Here is a 12,485-nt window from a genome sequence, read left to right on the forward strand (position 1 = left end):
ACCTAGTGGACCATCCAAAGCAGTTAGCTGCGGGGTCGGTAGAGTAGACTCCTGAGCCAGAGGCTGGCAGGGCACCAAGAAACTAGGCAGCCAGGAAGCGCTGCCTTGATGTGGCCAGGGGAGGCAGCAAGGAAGGCAGCCAGGCCATTCCTGGAGATGACTTTCTGTGACCCTGCCCTTGAAAAATGGAGTGCCCTGCCCCTCTCAGGCAGCCTGTGAGAATAAGAGCCACCTGGTAGCAGTGAGGGCCAGGTGCAGCTCCGCTCCCTCCCCTGTTTCCTAGAGCAGGTGCTGTTCATGGACTCCAGACAATGTCGGCTGAGCTCAGGGCATCCAGCCCACTTTCATCAGCTTGGGTTATTGAAGCTGTGGGCACTCCCTGTGGACATCTTGGGCAACACCAGTGCACCTGCTAATCTATGCCGCTTCTCTGAGTGCCTAGGGCAGAGACTCCTGCCAAGGCCTGGGTGGGCTTGCACACGGACACCAGTCACTCCTGGGGGCTCCTGAGTCTCTTGTCACAGCTGACCCACACCAAAAGGTTGGCTCCCAGCTTGCTTACTCCTCCTGTGGGGGCTAACATCTAAGCACTGTCCCCACATCCCAAGCGCATGGCCTAGGGAAGCTCCTAGGTTGGCATACTCCAAGTGACCCCCTCCACATGCCCCACTAAGTCACATCAGAGTCCCTGAACTTAAGGGACCGACTCCCAGTCTGGTTTCTGCTTTCTGTGATTAGCCCTTCCTTGCCTCACCTAGGGTCACAGTGGCACCAGCCCTAGGAGTCGTGCGTGCGTGCTTGCGGGGAGGTTACTCACACGGTGAAGTGGTACACGAAACACTTCCAACCCGTGGGGCGCTCGAGGAAGTTGTAGACGCGGCCCTGGATGTGGGTGCGCGCCAGCAGCGGGCGGCGCGCACTGTAGATGGAGACGCGCGGGTCAAGGCTCACCCGCGGACGTGGGCCGAGGTCTGCAGGGGCCGGGGCAGACGACACAGGGGGCGACATGGGGGGCGCGAGCCCCGGGGCTCCGGTTGGCGCGACGGGCGCATAGACCGTGCTGCCCGCTGGGCCACCTTCGGCCAGCTCCAGTGAGAAGGGACACTTCTTGGCCAGTCCCGCGCTGCCCCGCCGGGCGCCTAGCAGGCGGCCCCAACCCGCGCGCTTCCTCTCGGCATTGGGCGGGGACGAGGCCGTGTCCATGGCCAGACAGGACCCCGGACCCCGCCGCTCCTCGGAGCTGAGGTGAAGGTAGCGCAGAGCGCAGAGCGCAGGGCGCAGTGTGGGTGGCCACCGCTGCCAGCCCAGCCACGGGGGGCCGCTGTCCGCTCCGCCTGGGGGCGGGGGCGGGGCTGGTCCCCCGGGATGGCTTGTCCCGCCCCCAAGACGCCCCGCCCCCGGGCGCCACAGTGCGCCTACCTGCGGCCTGGCTCAGCCAGCGGGTTACCTGCTATGCCAAGCCAGTCCAGGCTGATCTCCGCTTTCCTGTCGGTGCGCACCTGCTGGGCGCACGTGCTTCCCCGCACCCCGAGGACTGGCTGCCTGCTTGGCTCTAAGGTCCTCCAACCTGGGACCAGCAGATACCACCACCACGAATCCCGTAGATCACAAGCACCCTTTTTCTCGCTATCTGAACCCGTCCTAGAGAGGAAGCGGGGAGGCAGAAAAGGGCATCCCGGGCCACGCACGAACACTTTCCGGCACAGCATAAGGAAGTGTTGGCCCAGCGAACACTGAGCACCCTCGGGTGTCCAGAAGCCTCTGCTGACGGCGGAGAATGCGAAAATCCCTTCCCAGTAGCTAATCGCTGCCTACTAAGGCTGTGGGACGGAGGAGATGGGGACGGACCAAGAGTGGTGCTCACTGAGAGTGGGGTAAAAGGCAAGTGCTAGATTGCGGGTTTACTGATAGACACTGCCCGCGGGGTGCCTGAGCGTTTACATTTACTCCCATTAAGTTTGTACTTCCCCAGAATCACACAGAGGAGCTTCTTGTCCTGTGGTGGTGTTAGAGTCAGAAGGTTTGTGCAGTTGGCTCTTGCTACACTGGCCTTTGTGTAGGGTGCAAGGGCACCTGCATCCCAGGACAATCCCAAAATCCCATTCTTCTGTGATCCGCCACGCCCACCTCTCACACTATGCCCAAGAATAACTTTCAGATACTGTCTCTTAGCTTCAGTTGTCAACTTGACACAGCTTAGGGTCCTCTGAGAAGGACTGCCTAAATTAGATTAGTCTGTGGGTGTGTCTGAGGACGATTGTCTTGATTGTCTTAATTGATGTGGGAAGACACAGCCCACCGTGGGCGGCTTCTGCTTCCTGGACAGGTGGTCCTAAGCTATATAAGAAAGCTAGCTGAGCATGAGCCTGAAAACAGGCAAGCCAGCAGCGCTCCTCTGGGCTTGCTGCTGAACTTCCTTGGTTGTGAATGAGTTCTTTGATGGGAGTTGGTGGTATGTGGAATACTGAGCAGGCCTGTCTACAGGTTCCTGGTTGAGAGGTCCTTCTCTGGCCTCCCTTTGAAGATGGGCTGTAACCGGTAAAGTGAAATAAACCCTTTCCTCACCCAAGTTGCTCTCAGTCCTGGTGTTTATCACAGTGATGGAAACGAGAAGAGGTGGATCAAAGGCTTTGGTATAAAAGTTAAAGCTGCACAGAAAGAACAAGGGTGAGGGGCCTTGGTGTAGCCAGAGGTAGCGTGTGTGCCCAGTGTATGCAAGGAACTGGGTCTGATGAGGATGTGGGGGGAAGAGCACCTGCCTCATGAAACTGTCACTAAGGAAAACATTTCCAACTGTGCTGTGAAATCCGGAAGCTGCAGATAAAGCCCAAAGCTACCGCAGGGGAAATAAGAGATAGGAGACAAGCTGGGAGAGTCTCCACAGTTTTCACCACTAGAGGCAAAGCATTGATAATAAACATCAGTGCGTGAGGAACATCCAAAGCCCGAGAAGACTGTGGCAGCCAATGCTGAGGGAGAGTAGGCTGAAAACAGGACCAGAACACAGGGAAAGAGGCATGTGGCCTTGGTGCCTCAGGGAAAAAAAATGCTCAGCCTCACTCATAACAAGAAAATGCAAATTAAAAGTACACTCTGATACCAGTGGCCCACTATCTGATTGGCAAAACTCCAGATCTTTGACGGCACAATCTTTGGGAGAGGCCAGGGTGGCAGGTGCTTTCCTAATCACCCGTGGGAAGGGCATCTTGGCAGTCTTAGCAAGAGCGTATGTGCCTTTTGACCTGGAAATCCCACCACTAATAACTGACCCAAAGACAAACAAGGAAAACAGAAAATGAAGGTGGGCATGGTGGAGAACACCTGTAATCTGTGTGCTTGGGAGGTAGGTAGAGGCAAGAGTCTTAGGAGAGTTCGAGGTCAGCCTCACCAGCATAGTAAGTTCAAGGCCAACCTGGGCTATGTAAGGAGGGAGAGAGGGAGAGGAGAGAGAGAACCAGAGAGGAAGAGAGAGAGAGAGAGAGAGAGAGAGAGAGAGAGAGAGAGAGAGAGAGAGAGAGAATATGAGTAATCACATATTCATATTCTGTGCACTGTAACATGGCTTATATTAGTAAAAGAAGCTGCTTGAATGATGCCTCCGTGGTTAAGAGAACTTGCCTCTCAAGCATGACGACTTGTGTTCAGAATCCACCACTCATAAAGGCTAGGTGTGACCCTCTGCATGCCTATGCATGGGATGGCGGGGGAGAGGGCAAAGACTCTGGGACTTCTGGCTTCAGCCTAACTGAAAAACTCGAACTAAGGTTGAATAAGGGACCCTGCCAAGGCAAAGAGTAATATAACAGGACACCAGAGACCCTCCGCTGCTCTCTGCACATGCTCACAAGTTCTTGCATCTGCACATATATGTGAATGCATCTTACACACACACACACACACACAAAGAGAAACACAGTATGGTTCTGTTGGTTGGCTTACACTCTAACAGAGCCACACAATAAAGGTGCATGACAGTCATTATTGTCACTAATATCCAAAGGACAAAAATAGTTGAACCATAAGTAATAATATTGGCAGGTTCCCAATCTAGTGCCCCCCCCCAGGCTAAAATTCTCAGTGCTCAAGTCTTTCACCTAACATAGGGGAGTCTGCTTAGAAACTATGTGCATCCTCCAGTGTGGCTAAAACCATCCCTAGAATCCTCAAAATACCAAGCACAATGGGAATGTTAGGTGGAGTAGTTCTACATTATATTGTTGGGGAAAGAACAAGAGCTGCGCTAGTCCAATCCAGAAGTAATTTGTTTTTCAAATATCTTCCATCTGGTGTGGGCTGCAGAACCTGGAGATTTGCAGCACTGGCTGTCTGAACAAATCAAACATATATGTTTACATATCAAATAAGCAATCCTTTTGAGTCTCTTAGGAACCAAGATATAAAAGATAAAGATGTAAAATCAAAGAAGTAAAAACATGTGAGTTCAAAATATTATCATAATCTCCTCTGCTATTTTCTTTCAAGATTACTTTATAGCTCTATCTGCTAAAAACTTTGGACAGATCAGGCTGAGGATAGCCTGGTGGGTGAATTGTTTGCTGGACAAACATGAGGACCTGAGTTCAGTCCCAGAACCCACATAAATATGTGGGACATATACCAGGCATGGTAGTCCCTGCCTTTAACCCCAGCACTTGAGAGACAGAGGCAGGTGGATCTCTATGAGTGCAAGGCCAGCCTCTTCTACACAGTGAGTTCCAGGACAGTAGAGAGACCTTGTCTCAAAAGTCAAGATGGACTGCCCCTGAGGAACAACAGCAAAAATTTGTCTTCTGGTTTTCACACACATGCATACACAGACATACACCCTTGTGCACCACACATAAAATTGTATATCTATGCTTGTGTAAACTCCCCCCTGACAAACACACACACACACACACACACACACACACACACACACTCCCGGAAGAGTCTGAGCAAGAGCAGAATTCAAACAGCACAGACAATTATAGAATCCTCACAGAGAGACTGTAATCCCTGAATCCAAGAAGCTGAGGCAGGAGGAGTGCCATGAGTTCAAGGTCTACAGAGTGAGCTCTCTATCTCCAAAAACAAACAAATATATCGATTAAAGCATACCTAATATCCTAAAACTCAGTTTGTTAATAATGAGACTTAGAAAGTCCTCATTGCCCTTGGACGGTTGCTTGGCTCTTTGTTCTGGAAACAAGAGGGGGTAGGGTAAGATGTGGCCTACCTTGCCTTCTCTGTACCAACTCCAGGGTGTGAGGAGGCCATGCCTGCCAGAGGTACACATAGATGAATGTGTGGATAGAAGTCTGACGCAGGAAAACTGCTTTGAAATGATCAACAGGAAGAGGTACAGATTAAACCAGACTGCCTCTGAATTAGGAATTGTTGGAGTCATAGTGAATGCACAAATTATACTGAGCTATTTACTTTCATGTGTGCTTCCATGTTTTTTTGTTTTTTTTAATTATAGCTGTCCAGGTCTGTCCTTGGGGAAGACAGAGAAGAAGAATGCTCTCTTAGGACCTTTGAGATGGCTCAATGGATGAAGTTGCTTGCCACCAAGTCTGGGTTATATTCCCTGGGATTCACATGGAAAGAGAGAACAGACATCCCTAACTTGTCCTCTGACCTCCACACAGATGCCATGGTACAAGCACTTACATACAACAAATAAAGGGGTTTTTGTTGTTGTTTGGTTTGGTTGATTGGTTCGTTTAAGGCTCTTGGGGATTCCTGCCCTACCCTGCACAAGGAATCTGTTCTGGAGGACATTGAGGCAGAGAGGAGGCTGGGCAACAGGCTTCTATGAGGTCCTTGCCATCTCCAAAAAGCTGGACAGAGAAAGTGGGGGGGAGGGCAGAGCAGGGTGGGAACCAAAGAGGAAGGACTCTAGGTAAACTGTTGAACATGGAGCTACAATGGGCTGGGCTCAGGGTAGGGCTAAAGCTGAAGCTGGGGAAATAAAATCTGGTAGCCCAGAGCAAAAGGTCCTGTATATGGGTGAGTATGAGGGAGAGACCAAGCCCAGGGCTACCTCTTGTGGTTTACCACAAGAAAATCCTCTTGTGGGGGAGACTGAGCAGATTGCTTAGACCATGGAGGTCTGTAACTCTGGTTATGGGACTCTGGGGTGCTACCTGTTCTCTGCAGGACTCCTGCTTTGTCAAGGAAGCACCTCCTACTCCTACAATCATTGAGTGTGTGTACACAGCCCATCAGGCTGCATCCCGGAAGAGCACCCTGTTACTACCTGTCTCCACACCTTGGAATGTTCTGGAAATCTGGTGCCTACCCTTCTACACGCTGACTTTCTAAGGACTCTGCCAATTCATCTGCACTACCCTCACCCATTTATTCCTTGATCATCTGGTGAAGTCAGAGGGCAACAATGAGAGGTGCTTTTGAGGCTATCATGAGGATAAAGCTAAGGCTGATGTCTTCTATGAGGACAACAAGAGGCTGTTGGGGCAGTCCAACTTACAAAGGCTTCCCAGATGTCATCTTTCTTCAGATTAGTTTCCCACTCATTCATTCATTCATTCATTCATTCCCAAAATCTTGTATGCACCGCCATGGAGCCATTAGGTAGAGCTGGGTAAAAATAGTGAGCAGACTGGAGGTGCCCATGATCCTAAACAATGTTAACAGTCAGCTTGCCCAACCTACAATTATCTGAGATACAAAACCATAATTGATGAATTGCTTAGACCAGATTGGCCTATCAGCATGTCTGTAGGGCTTTGTCTTGATTGTTAATTGATTTGTAAAGAACTAGCTCTGTGGTGGTACCATTCCCTGGAAAGTTGGTCCCAGGTTATGTAAGAAAGCTAGTTAATCATGAGCCTGAGTGAGCCAGCAAGTTCTGTCCCTCCATGATTTCTGCTTTAAATATCTGCTTGAGTTTCTATCCTAAGTTCCCTCAATGATGGACCTGGAAGGTGAAATAAACCTTTTTCCTCCCTTAAGTTGCTTCTGGCAGTGTTGGATCACAGAAACATAAGTCAAACTAGAACACTCAACCGAGGGCTCAAGGTGTCTCTACAGAGATGCTTCAGTTAAACCTGAAGTGGAAACTTCTAGATTCTTTGGAAGTTAGTTATGTCAAATGTTTTGCTGGAGCACACAGGTGAAAGGATATTTTTGATATAGCAAACACGTGAAAGGACCTTTGATGAAGGAGTATGAATTTGACCCTGCAGACAGTGGAAGAGGAGCACTGAGTGTTGGCTTGGCTCACTCCACATACTATTCTTCTCTAATGACATGCATGTGTTATTGAACTCGTGATAATGCTGCCATTGAGAGAAACTCACCCAAGAACTGCTCTTGAGGTTCTTCCAGCAACTTGCTGCTTTTGTGGCCTCTCCTTGGGCTGGTTGGTGAGCCTTGCAGTTCCTTCAGGATTGAACTACAGCTGCTAGTTTGTACCTGGTGTTTGCCTGCCAAAAGGACTGGACTGAAGCTAACGGATTTGTGTGTGGTATCTTCCTGCCTAGAGGACTGGTCTGCAGCTGCTGAGTCATATTTGGTGTTTGCTACAGGACTGAACTGCTGCCAAAGAAGATCAAGCTCACCCCCAGAGAACTGTTGCTCAATAGGTCCACTTCCCCCATATCCTAATAACTTTTCTCTTCCACTACATCTTCTGGGTAGTGGACTAGAGGAGAGGTTGACCTCTTATTAAAAGTAGGTTGCAAAAAATTTATGCATACATAACCTGGAGGAGAACTTGCTGTTAAAGCTCTCTTCATGCAATAGACACTCAATACTAAACAGATGGATGATGGAGGCAGGGTGGGGGTATGAGGAATGGAGCTTCCCACTGGGAACCACTGATATCTCTCTGTAGGCCCCCCTGACTAGTGACCATCAGTCTATCCTTGTGGATGGGGCAGATGGTAGTGAGGCTGTACTTCCATCTCTTCTACATCTTACAGGCAGATGCTGGGGTGTCCTCTCCTCATCTGGGCACATGAAGATCTGTCATCTCAATCAGCTTGCTCTTAGGCCTGGGAAGGTGAACCTAGGGCTTTCTCTATGCAAACACTGGGGTGGTGTTACTATTCCCTCCCATGAAGAGACCCAGAGTCCCAGTAGGACAAAGACAAGATTGGGCTTGTCCAGAGTCCTTCGGCCCTGACATCTTGTCATCCTTCCCACACACATTGTATTTTAAGTCATATCACTAGGTGCACCAAGAACCCACTGTGCTCTGCTCTGTGGGCAAAGACTGGACAGTCATTTGTGAAGAAAGTTTCCTTCTGAGCCAGTCCTTATGCAGAATAGGAGGAGCTAGGCATGATGTCATCCACCACTCCTTACCCATAGGCCACACCTGCCATACTCTCCTCTTCCAAGATGCCAAGCTGGGAACCAGCTGAGAATATATTGAGGGTTGTGTACAAGGGTGTGCAGTGTAGATGTATGTTGAACACATGCAAACAGCCTTTTGTGAGTTTCCAAGGACAGGCTCTTAAGAGCACAATGGGAAGGGTGTGTTCAGAGGGGAGACCAGCAGCCCAATAAGGCAGCAGGAACCACCCCATGGGGCCACAGCTATACCCAGTTTAACAAGGCTGTGTGAGGGTCACCTGGTGACCAGGCTCTCTCCGCAAATGTCACCCTGTCATTCCCTCACCAGCACCAAGCCAGTGCTAGTGAGGTAGCAGGACTTACCATAGTGCTTACTTCAGTCTGAAGTTGAGACCTGTGGTGAAGCTGCCTAGACTCTTGCTCAGGTCTCCAGAAACCCACACATACCTCAGAGGCCCTATCTAAGTATGAAAAGCATTTCTAGCCATTAAAGGCTGTTTGTTGATACTTGCCTTATGCTGAGAGATTCAGTTCTAGCAAATACAGAAGGGTCCCCTTTCAGGGAGCTACTCCCATCTGCCACAGAATCCACTCTTCTCCTACTAAGTGTGTGTCCTGGGAGCAGACCCAAGGCCTCAAAGGTCTCAGACCTCCACCAGAGCTTGTGGTAAGAGCCTGCTCAAGAGCGTAGCCCACTACACTCAGGATCCCTTAGCTGATAGCATCCCTGACACCTCTAGCCTAACAGCACTCCATCCTGGACATTTGCTAAGCCATGAAGCCTCCACTTGGTAGATAGACATATATTGGGTATTTATAGCCAAATCCAATGCTGTGGTAGGCAGTCCCAGCCAGATCTCATCCTCATCTGTCCTCATCTGTGATACCAATTGGGAAGTACACCTGAAGGACTCACCATGCCAAGGCACCATAGCCCCACACAAGGCTGAAGCTCACAACAGGGGCAGGGCAACCGAGGGACAGAAGAGGAGGCAGGAACGACTCAGTTACCCGCAGCATTTTCTAGGCACCTACTGCTTCTAGCTACACTGTGGGGAAAAGTGGAACAATAGACAGAAAGGCCCCAATTCAGGAGATACAGATCTCATCTGTGAGACACACAGATCTCATCTGTGAGACACACAGATGCAGGGAGGAAGCACATGAGAACCTCATATGACACTCATGTGCTCTGACCAGCCCCAGCCCTTATGCGACCCAGAACCTGTGGAGCAGCTGGCAGCATTCCCATGTGTGGGCATTGTGTGACAGGGGGCTGATTCACCTCTGTGAGTCCAGGCACAGAGAGGCTCCTGAATGTGAGTGAGTGAGTAACTGGAGAGAAATGAATGGTTGGCTTTACAGGTGGGTGGGTGCTTGGATGGTGATGGGAAGTGGACAGTAGGTAGGAATTTATATAGATGAATGAGTGGGTGAATGGATGGATAGCCAGCTGATTGGATGGATGGAGGGATGATGAATGGATGGTGTTATCTGGGTAGATATATGTATGAATGGGTAAATGGATGAATAGCTAGTGGATAAGAGGGTGAATGGATAGATAGATGGATGGTAATAATGAGATTGAGGCATGAGTGGGTGGATATAATGATAGATGGATGGTTAGATGGATGATGGATGGTGATAAGTAACAGAGTTGATAGGTAGATAGACTGAAAATGGCCCCTATAGGATCATATAGAGTAGCACTATTAGGAGCTGTAGTCTTGTTGGATTATGTGTGTCACTGATAGTGGGTTTTGATGTTTCAGAAGCTCAAGCCAAGCTGTGTCTCTGTCACTTCCTCCTGCTTGCTGACCCAAATGTAGAACTCTTGGCTTCTTTTCCAGCACTATGTCTGCCTGCGTGCCACCAAGCTTTCTATCATGAGAATAATGTACTAAACCTTTGAATGTGTACAGTGGCCCCAATTAAATGTTTTCCTTTATAAGAGTTGCCATGGTCATAGTGTCTTTTCACAGCAATAGAAACCCTAACTAAGATACATGTATAACAAGATAGATGTATGGGTGGATGAATGGGTAGGTAGGTGGATGGATCAGTAGGTAGATGGATGGATGGATGGATCTATCAGTGAGTGAATGGCCTGATTAGTCTTGATTGTCAACTTGACAGGATTTAGAATCACTTTAGGAGAACTGTCCCTGGGCATTTCTGAGAGGGTGCTTCTAGAGAGGATTGAGATTAAGGAAGATCCACACAGAAAGTGATTCTAAGGAAAGAGCAATGGCCACTTTCCCTTGCTTCTTCCTCCTGAGTAAATGTGTCCATCACTGTTGCTGCTGTCCTCTGTTGACTTCGGACTCCAGCTACTTTGGTTTTCCAGCATGGGCTGAACAGCAGTGATTCTCCATGAATCTTCTAAGCCTGATTGGAACCAGACTGGGACTGCTGAGGTGATTGACTGATTTCATGGTCTCAGCAGACACTGGGTCTCAGTTCTGTAGCATGTAGAACTGGTCATTCTACATGAACAGTCTTACATGAAAGGTACCAATAATGGTCATTATTAGATGAGTTGGTACCTGTCATGTAAACAACCCTATAAATCTCATTAATATGTATATACTATGAGTTCTGCTCCTCTGGAGAAGGTTGCTTAACTCTTAGATGGATAGATGATATACCTAGATTAATGTATCTAGACGCTTGAGTGAGTAGGAACGTGGGCAGAAAGAAGATGGTGGGTATCAGTTAGATGCCTTCATAGGAACAGGGACAATGGCTCAGTGGATTAAAAAGCATAAAGACATGTTCAGAGTTCCAGAACTCAGACAAAACTACACATATTGTGTATCTGTAGTCTTAATACTCCAAAATAAGCTGGGAGGCGAAGGCAAGAGAATCCCAGAAAGCACAAGTTCTACAAGTCTAGTATGTAATGCCAGAGAAGAGACCCTGTCTCAAACAGGGGAAGGCAAGGGATGACATATGGCATGCATGCATCTGCATACACACACACACACACACACACACACACACACACACACTGAGGTCATGAGGGCCACATAGGTGGCCTTAGAATTGCTGTGGAAAGGGGAGGTCCTTGGTTCCCTGAGTGCCAAAGATGGAGATGCAGAACTTCTGGGCCTGAAGAGTATATCTCTCCACAGAAGGCAGTCAGAGACAGAAGTCTAGGGGCAGAGTGGGGCAGGGATGTTGGGCTAGGGTCTGGCCTGCAAGGTAGTTTCTCTCCCAAAAGTATGTGGGGGTGAGGGTGGGGTGGGGCCTTGAGTACAAAATTCTTCAGGCTGGAGACACTAGAAGGCCTGCCATACTTTGGCATCTTCTGCTCCAGTCCAGACCTAGGTGTCAGCCTCAGAGATATCTCAGGCTACTTAAGAACACTGGCCCTCAAAGAACACTAGCCCTCATGGATGATAGACTTGGCTTTTGAGCAGGTAGGCATGGAAGGCAGCTAGTGGGACTGTACAGTCAGTGGTGGAGCCACTGCCTAGTGGTGGAACCAGAGCCTACTAGCCTTACTATGTCTGGGGACTAGATGGAGAATAGGAGTGCTTCGGACACTTGAAGGACTGCGCCAGATATTCCCAACCATTTCAGGCTAGTACCATATTATGGTTCTCCTTACCACAACCTTCTGTGGCCTCCTGTGATCCTAATAATCAAACCCCAAAAGGCCCTGGCACATTTTCTTCTGCTCCCTTGGGGCATTTCTCCTTGGAGCATCTCCTACAGGCTTGTCACCACAGGCTCCCATGTCCTTCAAGGGACCCCTTCACCCAGGACCACACTAGCACAGGGCACGTCCCTGCAGCTCTCCTCCCAGGCACCCCAGCGGCATTGCTCAGTGTTGCTTTGCTATCTGGAAATGACCTTGGTTTCCCATCAACAGCTACTTTTCCCATAGCGTTGCTGGACACTGGGCAGTCACAGCCAACTCCAAGTGTGGAATATCACAGTATACAGTATACACACAGTATACAGAACATGTGCTAAAAGGCAGTTATATGCCTGGGCATGTGCATATGCCTGAGCCATATGGAGGCCTAAGTGGGGTCTGGGGAGATAGCCATTTAGTAGGAAGCAGCTTCCAAACCATTCCAGGCCCTGGGCAGATAGACACTGGGCAAGGCTCAGTTGTCCATGTGCTCTCACGATGAGCACTGTGAGGAGGGAATGGAGAATCAAGGTGC

General features: G+C 49.4%; 1 protein-coding gene across 1 annotated transcript in view; it reads right to left on the bottom strand.

Annotated features, from left to right (window-relative positions):
• Positions 1-1,324, bottom strand: part of Kcnq1 (potassium voltage-gated channel subfamily Q member 1) — a 319,138-nt gene extending 317,814 nt beyond the window's left edge. The window contains exon 1 of the mRNA XM_052194811.1: positions 818-1,324. Within this exon, the coding sequence (XP_052050771.1) occupies positions 818-1,203 (386 nt within the window). The 5' untranslated portion in view covers positions 1,204-1,324. The remainder of the gene's footprint in view (positions 1-817) is intronic.
• Between the last annotated feature and the right edge of the window lie 11,161 nt (positions 1,325-12,485).

Source organism: Apodemus sylvaticus, chromosome 1 (assembly GCF_947179515.1).
Source record: "Apodemus sylvaticus chromosome 1, mApoSyl1.1, whole genome shotgun sequence".
Lineage (NCBI taxonomy): Eukaryota > Metazoa > Chordata > Mammalia > Rodentia > Muridae > Apodemus > Apodemus sylvaticus.